Source organism: Taudactylus pleione, unplaced genomic scaffold (assembly GCF_031769625.1).
Source record: "Taudactylus pleione unplaced genomic scaffold, aTauple2 ptg001196l, whole genome shotgun sequence".
Taxonomy (NCBI): Eukaryota; Metazoa; Chordata; class Amphibia; order Anura; family Myobatrachidae; genus Taudactylus; species Taudactylus pleione.
Window position 1 is genome coordinate 266,116 of NW_028285597.1, and position 21,437 is coordinate 287,552.

Sequence of the window (21,437 nt, forward strand, 5' to 3'; positions counted from 1 at the left end):
TACACACAGTAACATGACATAATGTGACAGCCTTGGTAATGATACCACAAGCTTTATCCACCTCAGGCTGTAGCAGAGAGGCTAGCCCCATACATACAGTAACATGACATTATGTGACAGCCTTGGTAATGATACCACAAGCTTTATCCACCTCAGGCTGTAGCAGAGAGGCTAGCCCCATACATACAGTAACATGACATAATGTGACAGCCATGGTAATGATACCACAAGCTTTATCCACCTCCGGCTGTAGCAGAGAGGCTAGCCCCATACACACACTAACATGACATAATGTGACAGCCTTGGTAATGACTCCACAAGCTTTAGCCACCTCAGGCTGTAGCAGAGAGGCTAGCCCCATACACACAGTAACATGATATAATGTGACAGCCTTGGTAATGTCTCCACAAGCTTTATCCACCTCAGGCTGTAGCAGAGAGGCTAGCCCCATACACACAGTAACATGGCATAATGTGACAGCCTTGATAATGACTCCACAAGCTTTATCCACCTCAGGCTGTAGCAGAGAGGCTAGCCCCATACACACAGTAACATAACATAATGTGACCGCCTTGTAATGACTGCACAAGTTTTATCCACCTCAGGCTGTAGCAGAGAGACTAGCCCCATACACACAGTAACATGACATAATGTGACAGCCTCGGTAATGATACCACAAGCTTTATCCATCTCAGGCTGTAGCAGAGAGGCTAGCTCCATACACACAGTAACATGGCATAATGTGACAGCCTTGGTAATGACTCCACAAGCTTTAACCACCTCAGGCTGTAGCAGAGAGGCTAGCCCCATACACACAGTAACATGACAATGTAACAGCCATGGTAATGATACCACAAGCTTTATCCACCTCAGGCTGTAGCAGAGAGGCTAGCCCCATACACACAGTAACATGACATAATGTGACAGCCATGGTAATGACACCACAAGCTTTATCCACCTCAGGCTGTAGCAGAGAGGCTAGCTCCATACACACAGTAACATGGCATAATGTGACAGCCTTGGTAATGACTCCACAAGCTTTATCCACCTCAGGCTGTAGCAGAGAGGCTAGCCCCATACAAACAGTAACATGGCATAATGTGACAGCCTTGGTAATGACTCCACAAGCTTTAGCCACCTCAGGCTGTAGCAGAGAGGCTAGCCCCATACACACAGTAACATGACAATGTGACAGCCATGGCAATGATACCACAAGCTTTATCCACCTCAGGCTGTAGCAGAGAGGCTAGCCCCATACACACAGTAACATGACATAATGTGACAGCCATGGTAATGACACCACAAGCTTTATCCACCTCAGGCTGTAGCAGAGAGGCTAGCCCCATACAAACAGTAACATGGCATAATGTGACAGCCTTGGTAATGACTCCACAAGCTTTATCCACCTCAGGCTGTAGCAGAGAGGCTAGCCCCATACACACAGTAACATGACATAATGTGACAGCCTTGGTAATTACTCCACAAGCTTTATCCACCTCAGGCTGTAGCAGAGAGGCTAGCCCCATACACACAGTAACAAGACATAATGTGACAGCCTTGGTAATGACTCCACAAGCTTTATCCACCTCAGGCTGTAGCAGAGCGGCTAGCCCCATACACACAGTAACATGATATAATGTGACAGCCTTGGTAATGACCACAGGCTTTATCCACCTCAGGCTGTAGCAGAGAGGCTAGCCCCATACACACAGTAACATGACAATGTGACAGCCTTGGTAATGACTCCACAAGCTTTATCCACCTCAGTATGTAGCAGAGAGGCTAGCCCCATACACACAGTAACATGACATAATGTGACAGCCTTGGTAATGACTCCACAAGCTTTATCCACCTCAGGCTGTAGCAGAGAGGCTAGCCCCATACACACAGTAACATGATATAATGTGACAACCTTGCTAATGACTCCACAAGCTTTATCCACCTCAGGCTGTAGCAGAGAGACTAGCCCCATACACACAGTAACATGACATAATGTGACAGCCTTGCTAATGACTCCACAAGCTTTATCCACCTCAGGCTGTAGCAGAGAGGCTAGCCCCATACACACAGTAACATGATATAATGTGAAAGCCTTGCTAATGACACCACAAGCTTTATCCACCTCAGGCTGTAGCAGAGAGGCTAGCCCCATACACACAGTAACATGACATAATGTGACAGCCTTGGTAATGACTCCACAAGCTTTATACACCTCAGGCTGTAGCAGAGAGGCTAGCCCCATACACACAGTAACATGACATAATGTGACAGCCATGGTAATGACTCCACAAGCTTTATCCACCTCAGGCTGTAGCAGAGAGGCTAGCCCCATACACACAGTAACATGACATAATGTGACAGCCTTGGTAATTACTCCACAAGCTTTATCCACCTCAGGCTGTAGCAGAGAGGCTAGCCCCATACACACAGTAACATGACATAATGTGACAGCCATGGTAATGACTCCACAAGCTTTATCCACCTCAGGCTGTAGCAGAGAGGCTAGCCCCATACACACAGTAACATGACATAATGTGACAGCCATGGTAATGACTCCACAAGCTTTATCCACCTCAGGCTGTAGCAGAGAGGCTAGCCCCATACACACAGTAACATGGCATAATGTGACAGCCTTGATAATGACTCCACAAGCTTTATCCACCTCAGGCTGTAGCAGAGAGGCTAGCCCCATACACACAGTAACATAACATAATGTGACCGCCTTGTAATGACTGCACAAGTTTTATCCACCTCAGGCTGTAGCAGAGAGACTAGCCCCATACACACAGTAACATGACATAATGTGACAGCCTCGGTAATGATACCACAAGCTTTATCCATCTCAGGCTGTAGCAGAGAGGCTAGCTCCATACACACAGTAACATGGCATAATGTGACAGCCTTGGTAATGACTCCACAAGCTTTAACCACCTCAGGCTGTAGCAGAGAGGCTAGCCCCATACACACAGTAACATGACAATGTGACAGCCATGGTAATGATACCACAAGCTTTATCCACCTCAGGCTGTAGCAGAGAGGCTAGCCCCATACACACAGTAACATGACATAATGTGACAGCCATGGTAATGACACCACAAGCTTTATCCACCTCAGGCTGTAGCAGAGAGGCTAGCTCCATACACACAGTAACATGGCATAATGTGACAGCCTTGGTAATGACTCCACAAGCTTTATCCACCTCAGGCTGTAGCAGAGAGGCTAGCCCCATACAAACAGTAACATGGCATAATGTGACAGCCTTGGTAATGACTCCACAAGCTTTAGCCACCTCAGGCTGTAGCAGAGAGGCTAGCCCCATACACACAGTAACATGACAATGTGACAGCCATGGTAATGATACCACAAGCTTTATCCACCTCAGGCTGTAGCAGAGAGGCTAGCCCCATACACACAGTAACATGACATAATGTGATAGCCATGGTAATGACACCACAAGCTTTATCCACCTCAGGCTGTAGCAGAGAGGCTAGCCCCATACAAACAGTAACATGGCATAATGTGACAGCCTTGGTAATGACTCCACAAGCTTTATCCACCTCAGGCTGTAGCAGAGAGGCTAGCCCCATACACACAGTAACATGACATAATGTGACAGCCTTGGTAATGACTCCACAAGCTTTATCCACCTCAGGCTGTAGCAGAGAGGCTAGCCCCATACACACAGTAACATGGCATAATGTGACAGCCTTGGTAATGACTCCACAAGCTTTATCCACCTCAGGCTATAGCAGAGAGGCTAGCCCCATACACACAGTAACATGACATAATGTGACAGCCTTGGTAATGACACCACAAGCTTTATACACCTCAGGCTGTAGCAGAGAGTCTAGCCCCATACACACAGTAACATGATATAATGTGACAGCCTTGGTAATGACACCACAAGCTTTATACACCTCAGCCTGTAGCAGAGAGACTAGCCCCATACACACAGTAACTTGACATAATGTGACAGCCTTGGTAATGACTCCACAAGCTTTATCCACCTCAGGCTGTAGCAGAGAGAATAGCCCCATACACACACTAACATGACAATGTGACAGCCTTGGTAATGACTCCACCAGCTTTATACACCTCAGGCTGTAGCAGAGAGGCTAGCCCCATACACACAGTAACATGGCATAATGTGACAGCCCCATACACACAGTAACATGATATAATGTGACAGCCCCATACACACAGTAACATGACATAATGTGACAGCCTTGGTAATGACTCCACAAGCTTTATCCACCTAAGGCTGTAGCAGAGAGAATAGCCCCATACACACAGTAACATGACATAATGGACAGCCTTGGTAATGACTCCACAAGCTTTATCCACCTCAGGCTGTAGCAGAGAGAATAGCCCCATACACACACTAACATGACAATGTGACAGCCTTGGTAATGACTCCACCAGCTTTATACACCTCAGGCTGTAGCGGAGAGGCTAGCCCCATACACACAGTAACATGACATAATGTGACAGCCCCATACACACAGTAACATGATATAATGTGACAGCCCCATACACACAGTAACATGACATAATGTGACAGCCTTGGTAATGACTCCACAAGCTTTATCCACCTAAGGCTGTAGCAGAGAGAATAGCCCCATACACACAGTAACATGACATAATGTGACAGCCTTGGTAATGACTCCACAAGCTTTATCCACCTCAGGCTGTAGCAGAGAGGCTAGCCCCATACTCACAGTAAAATGATATAATGTGACTGCCTTGGTAACGACTCCACAAGCTTTATCCACCTCAGGCTGTAGCAGAGAGAATAGCCCCATACACACAGTAACATGATATAATGTGACAGCCTTGGTAATGACTCCACAAGCTTTAAACACCTCTGGCTGTAGCAGAGAGGCTAGCCCCATACACACAGTAACATGACATAATGTGACAGCCTTGGTAATGACTCCACAAGCTTTATCCACCTCAGGCTGTAGCAGAAAGACTAGCCCCATACACACAGTAACATGACATAATGTGACAGCCTTGGTAATGACACCACAAACTTTATACACCTCAGGCTGTAGCAGAGAGACTAGCCCCATACACACAGTAACATGACATAATGTGACAGCCATGGTAATGATACCACAAGCTTTATCCACCTCAGGCTGTAGCAGAGAGGCTAGCTCCATACACACAGTAACATGACAATGTGACAGCCATGGTAATGATACCACAATCTTTATGCAGCTCAGGCTGTAGCAGAGAGGCTAGCCCCATACACACAGTAACATGACAATGTGACAGCCATGGTAATGATACCACAAGCTTTATCCACCTCAGGCTGTAGCAGAGAGGCTAGCCCCATACACACAGTAACATGATATAATGTGAAAGCCATGGTAATGATACCACAAGCTTTATCCACCTCAGGCTGTAGAAGAGAGGCTAGCCCCATACACACAGTAACATGGCATAATGTGACAGCCTTGGTAATGACTCCACAAGCTTTATCCACCTCAGGCTGTAGCAGAGAGGCTAGCCCCATACACACAGTAACATGACAATGTGACAACCATGGTAATGATACCACAAGCTTTATCCACCTCAGGCTGTAGCAGAGAGGCTAGCCCCATACACACAGTGACATGACATAATGTGACAGCCATGGTAATGACACCACAAGCTTTATCCACCTCAGGCTGTAGCAGAGAGGCTAGCTCCATACACACAGTAACATGGCATAATGTGACAGCCTTGGTAATGACTCCACAAGCTTTATCCACCTCAGGCTGTAGCAGAGAGGCTAGCCCCATACACACAGTAACATGGCATAATGTGACAGCCTTGGTAATGACTCCACAAGCTTTATCCACCTCAGGCTGTAGCAGAGAGGCTAGCCCCATACACACAGTAACATGGCATAATGTGACAGCCTTGGTAATGACACCACAAGCTTTATCCACCTCAGCCTGTAGCAGAGAGGCTAGCCCCATACACACAGTAGCATGACATAATGTGACAGCCTTGGTAATGACACCACAAGCTTTATACACCTCAGGCTGTAGCAGAGAGGCTAGCCCCATACACACAGTAACATGATATAATGTGACAGCCTTGGTAATGACACCACAAGCTTTATACACCTCAGGCTATAGCAGAGAGGCTAGCCCCATACACACAGTAACATGATATAATGTGACAGCCTTGGTAATGACACCACAAGCTTTATACACCTCAGCCTGTAGCAGAGAGACTAGCCCCATACACAGAGTAACATGACATAATGTGACAGCCCCATACACACAGTAACATGACATAATGTGACAGCCTTGGTAATGACTCCACAAGCTTTATCCACCTCAGGCTGTAGCAGAGAGAATAGCCCCATACACACAGTAACATGACAATGTGACAGCCTTGGTAATGACTCCACAAGCTTTATACACCTCAGGCTGTAGCGGAGAGGCTAGCCCCATACACACAGTAACATGACATAATGTGACAGCCCCATACACACAGTAACATGATATAATGTGACAGCCCCATACACACAGTAACATGACATAATGTGACAGCCTTGGTAATGACTCCACAAGCTTTATCCACCTAAGGCTGTAGCAGAGAGAATAGCCCCATACACACAGTAACATGACAAAATGTGACAGCCTTGGTAATGACTCCACAAGCTTTATCCACCTCAGGCTGTAGCAGAGAGGCTAGCCCCATACACACAGTAAAATGATATAATGTGACTGCCTTGGTAACGACTCCACAAGCTTTATCCACCTCAGGCTGTAGCAGAGAGAATAGCCCCATACACACAGTAACATGATATAATATGACAGCCTTGGTAATGACTCCACAAGCTTTATACACCTCTGGCTGTAGCAGAGAGGCTAGCCCCATATACACAGTAACATGACATAATGTGACAGCCTTGGTAATGTCTCCACAAGCTTTATCCACCTCAGGCTGTAGCAGAAAGACTAGCCCCATACACACAGTAACATGACATAATGTGACAGACTTGGTAATGACACCACAAACTTTATACACCTCAGGCTGTAGCAGAGAGACTAGCCCCATACACACAGTAACATGACATAATGTGACAGCCATGGTAATGACTCCACAAGCTTTATACACCTCAGCCTGTAGCAGAGAGGCTAGCCCCATACACACAGTAACATGGCATAATGTGACAGTCTTCGTAATGACTCCACAAGCTTTATATACCTCAGGCTGTAGCAGAGAGACCAGCCCCATACAAACAGTAACATGATGTAATGTGATAGCCTTGGTAATGACTCCACAAGCTTTATCCACCTCAGGCTGTAGCAGAGAGGCTAGCCCCATACACACAGTAACATATAATGTGACAGCCTTGGTAATGACTCCACAAGCTTTATCCATCTCTGGCTGTAACGGAGAGGCTAGTCCCATACACACAGTAACATGATATAATGTGACAGCCTTGGTAATGACTCCAAAAGCTTTATACACCTCAGGCTGTAGCGGAGAGAATAGCCCCATACACACAGTAACATGACATAATGTGACAGCCTTGGTAATGTCTCCACAAGCTTTATCCACCTCAGGCTGTAGCAGAGAGACTAGCCCCATACACACAGTAACATGACATAATGTGACAGCCTTGGTAATGTCTCCACAAGCTTTATCCACCTCAGGCTGTAGCAGAGAGGCTAGCCCCATACACACAGTAACATGATATAATGTGACCGCCTTGGTAATGACACCACAAGCTTTATACACCTCAGGCTGTAGCAGGAAGACTAGCCCCATACACACAGTAACATGACATAATGTGACAGCCTTGGTAATGACACCACAAGCTTTATCCACCTCAGGCTGTAGCAGAGAGAATAGCCCCATACACACAGTAACATGACATAATGTGACAGCCTTGGTAATGACTCCACAAGCTTTATCCACCTCAGGCTGTAGCAGAGAGGCTAGCCCCATACATACAGTAACATGACATAATGTGACAGCCATGGTAATGATACCACAAGCTTTATCCACCTCAGGCTGTAGCAGAGAGACCAGCCCCATACACACAGTAACATGATATAATGTGACAGCCTTGGTAATGACTCCACAAGCTTTATCCACCTCTGGCTGTAACAGAGAGGCTAGTCCCATACACACAGTAACATGACATAATGTGACAGCCTTGGTAATGTCTCCACAAGCTTTATCCACCTCAGGCTGTAGCAGAGAGACTAGCCCCATACACACAGTAACATGACATAATGTGACAGCCTTAGTAATGACTCCACTAGCTTTATACACCTCAGGCTGTAGCAGAGAGACTAGCCCCATACACACAGTAACATGACATAATGTGACAGCCATGGTAATGACTCCACAAGCTTTATTCAACTAAGGCTGTAGCAGAGAGAATAGCCCCATACACACAGTAACATGACATAATGTGACAGCCTTGGTAATGACTCCACAAGCTTTATCCACCTCAGCCTGTAGCAGAGAGGCTAGCCCCATACACACAGTAACATGACATAATGTGACAGCCTTGGTAATGACACCACAAGCTTTATCCACCTAAGGCTGTAGCCTAGAGAATAGCCCCATACACACAGTAACATGATATAATGTGACAGCCTTGGTAATGACTCCACTAGCTTTATACACCTCTGGCTGTAGCAGAGAGACTAGCCCCATACACACAGTAACATGACATAATGTGACAGCCATGGTAATGACTCCAAAAGCTTTATACACCTCAGGCTGTAGCAGAGAGAATAGCCCCATACACACAGTAACATGATATAATGTGACAGCCTTGGTAATGTCTCCACAAGCTTTATACACCTCTGGCTGTAGCAGAGAGGGTAGCCCCATACACACAGTAACATGACATAATGTGACAGCCTTGGTAATGACTCCACAAGCTTTATACACCTCAGGCTGTAGTGGAGAGAATAGCCCCATACACACAGTAACATGACATAATGTGACAGCCTTGGTAATGACTCCACAAGCTTTATACACTTCAGGCTGTAGCAGAGAGGCTAGCCCCATACACACAGTAACATGACATAATGTGACAGCCTTGATAATGTCTCCACAAGCTTTATCCACCTCAGGCTGTAGCAGAGAGACTAGCCCCATACACACAGTAACATGACATAATGTGACAGCCTTGGTAATGTCTCCACAAGCTTTATCCACCTCAGGCTGTAGCAGAGAGGCTAGCCCCATACACACAGTAACATGATATAATGTGACCGCCTTGGTAATGACACCACAAGCTTTATCCACCTCAGGCTGTAGCAGAGAGGCTAGCCCCATACACACAGTAACATGATATAATGTGACAGCCTTGGTAGTGACTCCACAAGCTTTATACACCTCAGGCTGTAGCAGAAAGACTAGCCCCATACACACAGTAACATGACATAATGTGACAGCATTGGTAATGACACCACAAGCTTTATCCACCTAAGGCTGTAGCAGAGAGAATAGCCCCATACACACAGTAACATGACATAATGTGACAGCCTTGGTAATGATACCACAAGCTTTATCCACCTCAGGCTGTAGCAGAGAGGCTAGCCCCATACATACAGTAACATGACATTATGTGACAGCCTTGGTAATGATACCACAAGCTTTATCCACCTCAGGCTGTAGCAGAGAGGCTAGCCCCATACATACAGTAACATGACATAATGTGACAGCCATGGTAATGATACCACAAGCTTTATCCACCTCCGGCTGTAGCAGAGAGGCTAGCCCCATACACACACTAACATGACATAATGTGACAGCCTTGGTAATGACTCCACAAGCTTTAGCCACCTCAGGCTGTAGCAGAGAGGCTAGCCCCATACACACAGTAACATGATATAATGTGACAGCCTTGGTAATGTCTCCACAAGCTTTATCCACCTCAGGCTGTAGCAGAGAGGCTAGCCCCATACACACAGTAACATGACATAATGTGACAGCCTTGGTAATGACTCCACAAGCTTTATCCACCTCTGGCTGTAACGGAGAGGCTAGTCCCATACACACAGTAACATGACATAATGTGACAGCCTTGGTAATGTCTCCACATGCTTTATCCACCTCAGGCTGTAGCAGAGAGACTAGCCCCATACACACAGTAACATGACATAATGTGACAGCCTTGGTAATGTCTCCACAAGCTTTATCCACCTCAGCCTGTAGCAGAGAGGCTAGTCCCATACACACAGTAGCATGACATAATGTGACAGCCTTGGTAATGACTCCACAAGCTTTATCCACCTCAGCCTGTAGCAGAGAGGCTAGTCCCATACACACAGTAGCATGACATAATGTGACAGCCTTGGTAATGACACCACAAGCTTTATCCACCTAAGGCTGTAGCCTAGAGAATAGCCCCATACACACAGTAACATGATATAATGTGACAGCCTTGGTAATGACTCCACTAGCTTTATACACCTCTGGCTGTAGCAGAGAGACTAGCCCCATACACACAGTAACATGACATAATGTGACAGCCATGGTAATGACTCCACAAGCTTTATACACCTCAGGCTGTAGCAGAGAGAATAGCCCCATACACACAGTAACATGATATAATGTGACAGCCTTGGTAATGTCTCCACAAGCTTTATACACCTCTGGCTGTAGCAGAGAGGGTAGCCCCATACACACAGTAACATGACATAATGTGACAGCCTTGGTAATGACTCCACAAGCTTTATCCACCTCAGGCTGTAGCAGAGAGAATAGCCCCATACACACAGTAACATGATATAATGTGACAGCCTTGGTAATGATACCACAAGCTTTATACACCTCTGGCTGTAGCAGAGAGGTTAGCCCCCATACACACAGTAACATGATATAATGTGACAGCCACGGTAATGATACCACAAGCGTTATCCACCTCAGGCTGTAGCAGAGAGGCTAGCCCCATACACACAGTAACATGATATAATGTGACAGCCATGGTAATGTCTCCACAAGCTTTATCCACCTCAGGCTATAGCAGAGAGAATAGCCCCATACACACAGTAACATGATATAATGTGACAGCCATGGTAATGACTCCACAAGCTTTATCCACCTCAGTCTGTAGCAGAGAGGCTAGCCCCATACACACAGTAACATGACATAACGTGACAGCCATGGTAATGACTCCACAAGCTTTATCTACCTCAGGCTGTAGCAGAGAGGCTAGCTCCATACACACAGTAATATGATATAATGTGACAGCCTTGGTAATGACTCCACTAGCTTTATACACCTCAGGCTGTAGCAGAGAGACTAGCCCCATACACACAGTAATATGATATAATGTGACAGCCTTGGTAATGACTCCACTAGCTTTATCCACCTCAGGCTGTAGCAGAGAGACCAGCCCCATACACACAGTAACATGATATAATGTGACAGCCTTGGTAATGACTCCACAAGCTTTATCCACCTCCGGCTGTAGCAGAGAGGCTAGCCCCATACACACACTAACATGACATAATGTGACAGCCTTGGTAATGACTCCACAAGCTTTAGCCACCTCAGGCTGTAGCAGAGAGGCTAGCCCCATACACACAGTAACATGATATAATGTGACAGCCTTGGTAATGTCTCCACAAGCTTTATCCACCTCAGGCTGTAGCAGAGAGGCTAGCCCCATACACACACTAACATGACATAATGTGACAGCCTTGGTAATGACTCCACAAGCTTTATCCACCTCTGGCTGTAACGGAGAGGCTAGTCCCATACACACAGTAACATGACATAATGTGACAGCCTTGGTAATGTCTCCACATGCTTTATCCACCTCAGGCTGTAGCAGAGAGACCAGCCCCATACACACAGTAACATGATGTAATGTGACAGCCTTGGTAATGACTCCACAAGCTTTATCCACCTCCGGCTGTAGCAGAGAGGCTAGCCCCATACACACACTAACATGACATAATGTGACAGCCTTGGTAATGACTCCACAAGCTTTAGCCACCTCAGGCTGTAGCAGAGAGGCTAGCCCCATACACACAGTAACATGATATAATGTGACAGCCTTGGTAATGTCTCCACAAGCTTTATCCACCTCAGGCTGTAGCAGAGAGGCTAGCCCCATACACACAGTAACATGACATAATGTGACAGCCTTGGTAATGACTCCACAAGCTTTATCCACCTCTGGCTGTAACGGAGAGGCTAGTCCCATACACACAGTAACATGACATAATGTGACAGCCTTGGTAATGTCTCCACATGCTTTATCCACCTCAGGCTGTAGCAGAGAGACTAGCCCCATACACACAGTAACATGACATAATGTGACAGCCTTGGTAATGACTCCACAAGCTTTATCCACCTCAGCCTGTAGCAGAGAGGCTAGTCCCATACACACAGTAGCATGACATAATGTGACAGCCTTGGTAATGACACCACAAGCTTTATCCACCTAAGGCTGTAGCCTAGAGAATAGCCCCATACACACAGTAACATGATATAATGTGACAGCCTTGGTAATGACTCCACTAGCTTTATACACCTCTGGCTGTAGCAGAGAGACTAGCCCCATACACACAGTAACATGACATAATGTGACAGCCATGGTAATGACTCCACAAGCTTTATACACCTCAGGCTGTAGCAGAGAGAATAGCCCCATACACACAGTAACATGATATAATGTGACAGCCTTGGTAATGTCTCCACAAGCTTTATACACCTCTGGCTGTAGCAGAGAGGGTAGCCCCATACACACAGTAACATGACATAATGTGACAGCCTTGGTAATGACTCCACAAGCTTTATCCACCTCAGGCTGTAGCAGAGAGAATAGCCCCATACACACAGTAACATGATATAATGTGACAGCCTTGGTAATGATACCACAAGCTTTATACACCTCTGGCTGTAGCAGAGAGGTTAGCCCCCATACACACAGTAACATGATATAATGTGACAGCCACGGTAATGATACCACAAGCGTTATCCACCTCAGGCTGTAGCAGAGAGGCTAGCCCCATACACACAGTAACATGATATAATGTGACAGCCATGGTAATGTCTCCACAAGCTTTATCCACCTCAGGCTATAGCAGAGAGAATAGCCCCATACACACAGTAACATGATATAATGTGACAGCCATGGTAATGACTCCACAAGCTTTATCCACCTCAGTCTGTAGCAGAGAGGCTAGCCCCATACACACAGTAACATGACATAACGTGACAGCCATGGTAATGACTCCACAAGCTTTATCTACCTCAGGCTGTAGCAGAGAGGCTAGCTCCATACACACAGTAATATGATATAATGTGACAGCCTTGGTAATGACTCCACTAGCTTTATACACCTCAGGCTGTAGCAGAGAGACTAGCCCCATACACACAGTAATATGATATAATGTGACAGCCTTGGTAATGACTCCACTAGCTTTATCCACCTCAGGCTGTAGCAGAGAGACCAGCCCCATACACACAGTAACATGATATAATGTGACAGCCTTGGTAATGACTCCACAAGCTTTATCCACCTCCGGCTGTAGCAGAGAGGCTAGCCCCATACACACACTAACATGACATAATGTGACAGCCTTGGTAATGACTCCACAAGCTTTAGCCACCTCAGGCTGTAGCAGAGAGGCTAGCCCCATACACACAGTAACATGATATAATGTGACAGCCTTGGTAATGTCTCCACAAGCTTTATCCACCTCAGGCTGTAGCAGAGAGGCTAGCCCCATACACACAGTAACATGACATAATGTGACAGCCTTGGTAATGACTCCACAAGCTTTATCCACCTCTGGCTGTAACGGAGAGGCTAGTCCCATACACACAGTAACATGACATAATGTGACAGCCTTGGTAATGTCTCCACATGCTTTATCCACCTCAGGCTGTAGCAGAGAGACTAGCCCCATACACACAGTAACATGACATAATGTGACAGCCTTGGTAATGACTCCACAAGCTTTATCCACCTCAGCCTGTAGCAGAGAGGCTAGTCCCATACACACAGTAGCATGACATAATGTGACAGCCTTGGTAATGACACCACAAGCTTTATCCACCTAAGGCTGTAGCCTAGAGAATAGCCCCATACACACAGTAACATGATATAATGTGACAGCCTTGGTAATGACTCCACTAGCTTTATACACCTCTGGCTGTAGCAGAGAGACTAGCCCCATACACACAGTAACATGACATAATGTGACAGCCATGGTAATGACTCCACAAGCTTTATACACCTCAGGCTGTAGCAGAGAGAATAGCCCCATACACACAGTAACATGATATAATGTGACAGCCTTGGTAATGTCTCCACAAGCTTTATACACCTCTGGCTGTAGCAGAGAGGGTAGCCCCATACACACAGTAACATGACATAATGTGACAGCCTTGGTAATGACTCCACAAGCTTTATCCACCTCAGGCTGTAGCAGAGAGAATAGCCCCATACACACAGTAACATGATATAATGTGACAGCCTTGGTAATGATACCACAAGCTTTATACACCTCTGGCTGTAGCAGAGAGGTTAGCCCCCATACACACAGTAACATGATATAATGTGACAGCCACGGTAATGATACCACAAGCGTTATCCACCTCAGGCTGTAGCAGAGAGGCTAGCCCCATACACACAGTAACATGATATAATGTGACAGCCATGGTAATGTCTCCACAAGCTTTATCCACCTCAGGCTATAGCAGAGAGAATAGCCCCATACACACAGTAACATGATATAATGTGACAGCCATGGTAATGACTCCACAAGCTTTATCCACCTCAGTCTGTAGCAGAGAGGCTAGCCCCATACACACAGTAACATGACAACGTGACAGCCATGGTAATGACTCCACAAGCTTTATCTACCTCAGGCTGTAGCAGAGAGGCTAGCTCCATACACACAGTAATATGATATAATGTGACAGCCTTGGTAATGACTCCACAAGCTTTATCCACCTAAGGCTGTAGCAGAGAGGCTAGCCCCATACACACAGTAACATGACAATGTGACAACCATGGTAATGACTCTACAAGCTTTATACACCTCAGGCTGTAGCAGAGAGGCTAGCCCCATACACACAGTAACATGACATAATGTGACCGCCTTGGTAATGACTCCACAAGCTTTATCCACCTCAGGCTGTAGCAGAGAGACTAGCCCCATACACACAGTAACATGACATAATGTGACCGCCTTGGTAATGACTCCACAAGCTTTATCCACCTCAGGCTGTAGCAGAGAGGCTAGCCCCATACACACAGTAACATGACATAATGTGACAGCCTTGGTAATGACACCACAAGCTTTATACACCTCAGGCTATAGCAGAGAGGCTAGCCCCATACACACAGTAACTATATAATGGAATAGCAGAATATATATGTCACTCAGCAAACTTCTAAATACACACAGTAACTATATATACTGAACAATATATCTCTCAGTGTAGACACCCTCCCTCATCCCCTGTAGTGCTGACAGTGAATGATATATCTCTCAGTGTAGACACCCTCCCTCATCCCCTGTAGTGCTGACAGTGAACAATATGTCTCTCAGTGTAGTCACCCTCCCTCATCCCCTGTAGTGCTGACAGTGAACGATATGTCTCTCAGTGTAGGCACCCTCCCTCATCCCCTGTAGTGCTGACAGTGAACGATATGTCTCTCAGTATAGTCACCCTCCTTCATCCCCTGTAGTGCTGACAGTGAATGATATGTCTCTCAGTGTAGGCACCCTCCCTCATCCCCTGTAGTGCTGACAGTGAACGATATGTCTCTCAGTGTAGTCACCCTCCCTCATCCCCTGTAGTGCTGACAGTGAACGATATGTCTCTCAGTGTAGGCACCCTCCCTCATCCCCTGTAGTGCTGACAGTGAACAATATATCTCTCAGTGTAGTCACCCTCCCTCATCCCCTGTAGTGCTGACAGTGAACAATATATCTCTCAGTGTAGTCACCCTCCCTCATCCCCTGTAGTGCTGACAGTGAACGATATGTCTCTCAGTGTAGTCACCCTCCCTCATCCCCTGTAGTGCTGACAGTGAACAATATATCTCTCAGTGTAGGCACCCTCCCTCATCCCCTGTAGTGCTGACAGTGAACGATATGTCTCTCAGTGTAGTCACCCTCCCTCATCCCCTGTAGTGCTGACAGTGAACGATATGTCTCTCAGTGTAGTCACCCTCCCTCATCCCCTGTAGTGCTGACAGTGAACGATATGTCTCTCAGTGTAGTCACCCTCCCTCATCCCCTGTAGTGCTGACAGTGAACGATATATCTCTCAGTGTAGACACCCTCCCTCATCCCCTGTAGTGCTGACAGTGAACGATATATCTCTCAGTGTAGTCACCCTCCCTCATCCCCTGTAGTGCTGACAGTGAACGATATGTCTCTCAGTGTAGACACCCTCCCTCATCCCCTGTAGTGCTGACAGTGAACGATATGTCTCTCAGTGTAGTCACCCTCCCTCATCCCCTGTAGTGCTGACAGTGAACGATATATCTCTCAGTGTAGGCACCCTCCCTCATCCCCTGTAGTGCTGACAGTGAACGATATGTCTCTCAGTGTAGTCACCCTCCCTCATCCCCTGTAGTGCTGACAGTGAACGATATATCTCTCAGTGTAGTCACCCTCCCTCATCCCCTGTAGTGCTGACAGTGAATGATATGTCTCTCAGTGTAGTCACCCTCCCTCATCCCCTGTAGTGCTGACAGTGAATGATATATCTCAGTGTAGGCACCCTCCCTCATCCCCTGTAGTGCTGACAGTGAATGATATGTCTCTCAGTGTAGTCACCCTCCCTCATCCCCTGTAGTGCTGACAGTGAATGATATGTCTCTCAGTGTAGGCACCCTCCCTCATCCCCTGTAGTGCTGACAGTGAACGATATGTCTCTCAGTGTAGGCACCCTCCCTCATCCCCTGTAGTGCTGACAGTGAACGATATGTCTCTCAGTGTAGGCACCCTCCCTCATCCCCTGTAGTGCTGACAGTGAATGATATATCTCAGTGTAGTCACCCTCCCTCATCCCCTGTAGTGCTGACAGTGAACGATATGTCTCAGTGTAGTCACCCTCCCTCATCCCCTGTAGTGCTGACAGTGAATGATATGTCTCTCAGTGTAGGCACCCTCCCTCATCCCCTGTAGTGCTGACAGTGAACGATGTCTCTCAGTGTAGTCACCCTCCCTCATCCCCTGTAGTGCTGACAGTGAATGATATATCTCTCAGTGTAGTCACCCTCCCTCATCCCCTGTAGTGCTGACAGTGAATGATATGTCTCTCAGTGTAGTCACCCTCCCTCATCCCCTGTAGTGCTGACAGTGAATGATATGTCTCTCAGTGTAGGCACCCTCCCTCATCCCCTGAACATGGGCAATCTGTCGTTATCAGATTTGCCGTCATGTTCAGGAGATGATTGATGTCGGAAATGACCAGCAAGAGTGCACATCACTGGTCGTTTCCAACATTAAACTGTCCGATTTGTGCATGATTAATGAGAGATTTAACGTCATTATCGTTCAATCGCTCATTTATATCTGCAAGTGCATATGCGGCTTTACTGGCTCTTTCTTGTTTTATTCCCAGCTGAGATTCTGGCCCTGAGGACAGATGGGGAAATGGGGTCACTGAGCTGCTCCTATAATATTTATACTTACTCTAAACATAATTTCATTATTGCAGATAGTGATTGTGCAGTTTGGTGGGAAACCCTTCAGCTGTTCTCCGCTACAGCTTGACCAGTGGATGTGGTGCATATTTCTTGGTATTGGAGAACTAGTTTGGGGTCAGGTAAGTGTTGTAGTCATACAGCCACCAGTCCTTGTTATATGTATACTCAGTCCTTGTTATATGTATACTCAGTCCTTGTTATATATATATATATATATATATATATATATATATATTAGGGGTGTGCACCGGCCACTTTTCGTGTTTTGTGTTTTGGTTTTGGATCTGGATCTTTCTTCGTGTTTTGGATCTGGATTGGTTTTGCCAAAACCACCCTTCCGTGTTTTGGGTTCTGGGTTTTGTGTTTTGGATCTGTATTTTTTTGAAAAAAAGCATAAAAACAGCTAAAATCACAGAATTTGTAGGTTTTTCTGCTCCTATGCTATTATTAACCTCAATAACCTTAATTTCCACTCATTTCCAGTCTATTCTGAATACCTCACACCTCACAATAGTGTTTTTATGTCCAAAAGGTTGCACCGAGGTAGCTGGATGACTATGCTAAGCGACACGAGTGGGCGGCACAAACACGTGACCCATCTAGGCGTGAAACTGCAGTGGCAGACAGGATGGCATTGAAAAACTAGGCCCCAAACTGTACATAATGCAAAGAAAAAAAAGAGGTGCAAGATGGAATTGTCCTTGGGCCCTCCCACCCACCCTTATGTTGTATAAACAGGACATGCACACTTTAACAAACCAATCATTTCAGCGCCAGGGTCTGCCACACAACTGTGGCTGAAATGATTGGTTCGTTTGGGCCCCCACAAAACAAGCTGGCAATTAATCTGTCCCTGCACAAACTGGCTCTACGGAGGCAAGAAGTCGTCCTCATCCTCCTCATCCACAGATTCCTCACCCTCTTCAGTGTTATGTACATCCTCATCCTCACAGAGTATTAATTCGTCCCTGCTGGAACCACAGGTCCCTCTGTACGTTCTGGAGGCTGGTCTCCCTGGAAGAGTTGATCATTCATTTTATGAACATCATCTTCTCCACATTTTGTGGAAGCAACCTCCTACGCCTTTCGCTAACAAGGTTCCCGGCTGCACTAAACACTCTTTCGGAGTACACACTGGAGGGGGGGCAACTCAGGTAAAATAGAGCCAGTTTGTACAGGGACCTCCAAATTGCTTCTTTTTCCTGCCAGTACAGGTACGGACTGTCTGACATGCCTACTTGGATGCTGTCACCGATGTAATCCTTTAACAGACAGACGCACGCTTGTCGCTGCTGCTTTGAGGATTCAAGTGCGGCTACAGCCCACACAATTCACAAAGACAGAAAAAAAAAAAGAATATTTTTATTGTTTGTGGAGCACACTTTGAGGGTTACACCACCCTCTAACAGACAGATGCACGCTTGTCGCTGCTGCTTTGAGGATGCAAGTGCGGCTACAGCCCACACAATTCACAAAGACAGAAAAAAGAAGAAGAATATTTTTATTCTTTGTGTAGCACACTTTGAGGGTGTCACCACCCTTTAACAGACAGACGCACGCTTGTCGCTGCTGCTTTAAGGATGCAGGTGCGGCTACAGCCCACACAATTCACAAAGACAGAAAAAAAAAGAACAATATTTTAATTGTTTGTGTAGCACACTTTGAGGGTGTCACCACCCTTTAACAGACAGACGCACGCTTGTCGCTGCTGCTTTAAGGATGCAGGTGCGGCTACATTGCACACAAGTCACAAACACATAAAAAAAATAGTTTTTTATTTTTTGGAGCACTTCGTGAGTTACACCACCCTTTAACAGACAGACGCACGCTTGTCGCTGCTGATTTAAGGATGCAGGTGCGGCTACAGCCCACACAATTCACAAAGACAGAAAAAAGAAGAAGAATATTTTTATTGTTTGTGTAGCACACTTTGAGGGTGTCACCACCCTTTAACAGACAGACGCACGCTTGTCGCTGCTGCTTTGAGGATGCAAGTGCGGCTACAGCCCACACAATTCACAAAGACAGAAAAAAAAAGAACAATATTTTAATTGTTTGTGTAGCACACTTTGAGGGTGTCACCACCCTTTAACAGACAGACGCACGCTTGTCGCTGCTGCTTTAAGGATGCAGGTGCGGCTACAGCCCACACATTTCACAAAGACAGAAAAAAAAAGAACAATATTTTAATTGTTTGTGTAGCACACTTTGAGGGTGTCACCACCCTTTAACAGACAGACGCACGCTTGTCGCTGCTGCTTTGAGGATGCAGGTGGAATCTAGACGGGATTTGGAACCGAGGACACACTACCTCCATCAATTGTCTAAATCCCACTGCACTAATGTCGGATACCGGACGCACGTCTAACACCAACATAGCAGTCAAGGCCTCAGTTATACGTTTTGCTAGGGACTGTTGGAGGGTCAATTGTTTAGTAAAAGTAGTGATGTTCCTACTTCCTCTCTGGGATGATGAACAACTCCCAGCAGCAGCAACAGCACTAGTAGGAAGTGGTTCTTGATCTTTCCCTATTTTATTTTTATCAGAGAAAGTTTGGTCCTAAAGCGCACACAAACACAGAAAATATTTTTTTATTTTTGCTGGAGAGTAGTGCACTTTGTGGGTTACACCACCCTTTAAGAAATGAGCCAGCCGGCTCTTTACTTATGGGACACAGGCGCACGCTTGGCGCTGCTCCTTTGTTGATGCACGTGCAGCCACAGTGCACACAAGTCACAAACACAGAAAATATATATTTTTTTGGTTTGGAGTGTACTTTGGGGGTTACAGAACCCTTTAACGGTCAAGCCAGCTGGCCCTTTACTTATGACACAGGCGCACGCTTGGCACTACTTTGTTGATGCACGTGCGGCTACTGCGCACACAATTCACAAACACAGAAAATAAATTTTTTTTTGGTTTGGACTGGAGTGTACTTTGGGGGTTACAGCACCCTTTAACGGTCAAGCCAGCTGGCCCTTTACTTATGACACAGGCGCACGCTTGGCACTACTTTGTTGATGCACGTGCGGCTACTGCGCACACAATTCACAAACACAGAAAATAATTTTTTTTTTGGTTTGGACTGGAGTGTACTTTCGGGGGTTACAGCACCCTTTAACGGTCAAGCCAGCCGGCCCTTTACTTATGACACAGGCGCACCCTTGGCACTACTTTGTTGATGCACGTGCGGCTACTGCGCACACAATTCACAAACACAGAAAATAAATTTTTTTTGGTTTGGACTGGAGTGTACTTTGGGGGTTACAGCACCCTTTAACGGTCAAGCCAGCCGGCCCTTTACTTATGACACAGGCGCACGCTTGGCACTACTTTGTTGATGCACGTGCGGCTACTGCGCACACAATTCACAAACACAGAAAATAAATTTTTTTTTGGTTTGGACTGGAGTGTACTTTGGGGGTTACAGCACCCTTTAACGGTCAAGCCAGCCGGCCCTTTACTTATGACACAGGCGCACGCTTGGCACTACTTTGTTGATGCACGTGCGGCTACTGCGCACACAATTCACAAACACAGGAAATAATTTTTTTTTTGGTTTGGACTGGAGTGTACTTTCGGGGGTTACAGCACCCTTTAATGGTCAAGCCAGCCGGCCCTTTACTTATGACACAGGCGCACGCTTGGCACTACTTTGTTGATGCACGTGCGGCTACTGCGCACACAATTCACAAACACAGAAAATAATTTTTTTTTTGGTTTGGACTGGAGTGTACTTTGGGGGTTACAGCACCCTTTAACGGTCAAGCCAGC

At 46.3% G+C, this 21,437-nt stretch overlaps 1 protein-coding gene across 1 annotated transcript in view; it reads left to right on the forward strand.

The window, feature by feature from the left end:
• The window catches only part of LOC148451042 (plasma membrane calcium-transporting ATPase 2), a gene marked incomplete at its 5' end in the record, with an annotated part of 455,435 nt that overhangs the window by 262,857 nt on the left and 171,141 nt on the right, over positions 1-21,437 (forward strand). The window contains one exon of the mRNA XM_088462347.1: positions 17,674-17,781. Within this exon, the coding sequence (XP_088318473.1) occupies positions 17,674-17,781 (108 nt within the window). The remainder of the gene's footprint in view (positions 1-17,673; positions 17,782-21,437) is intronic.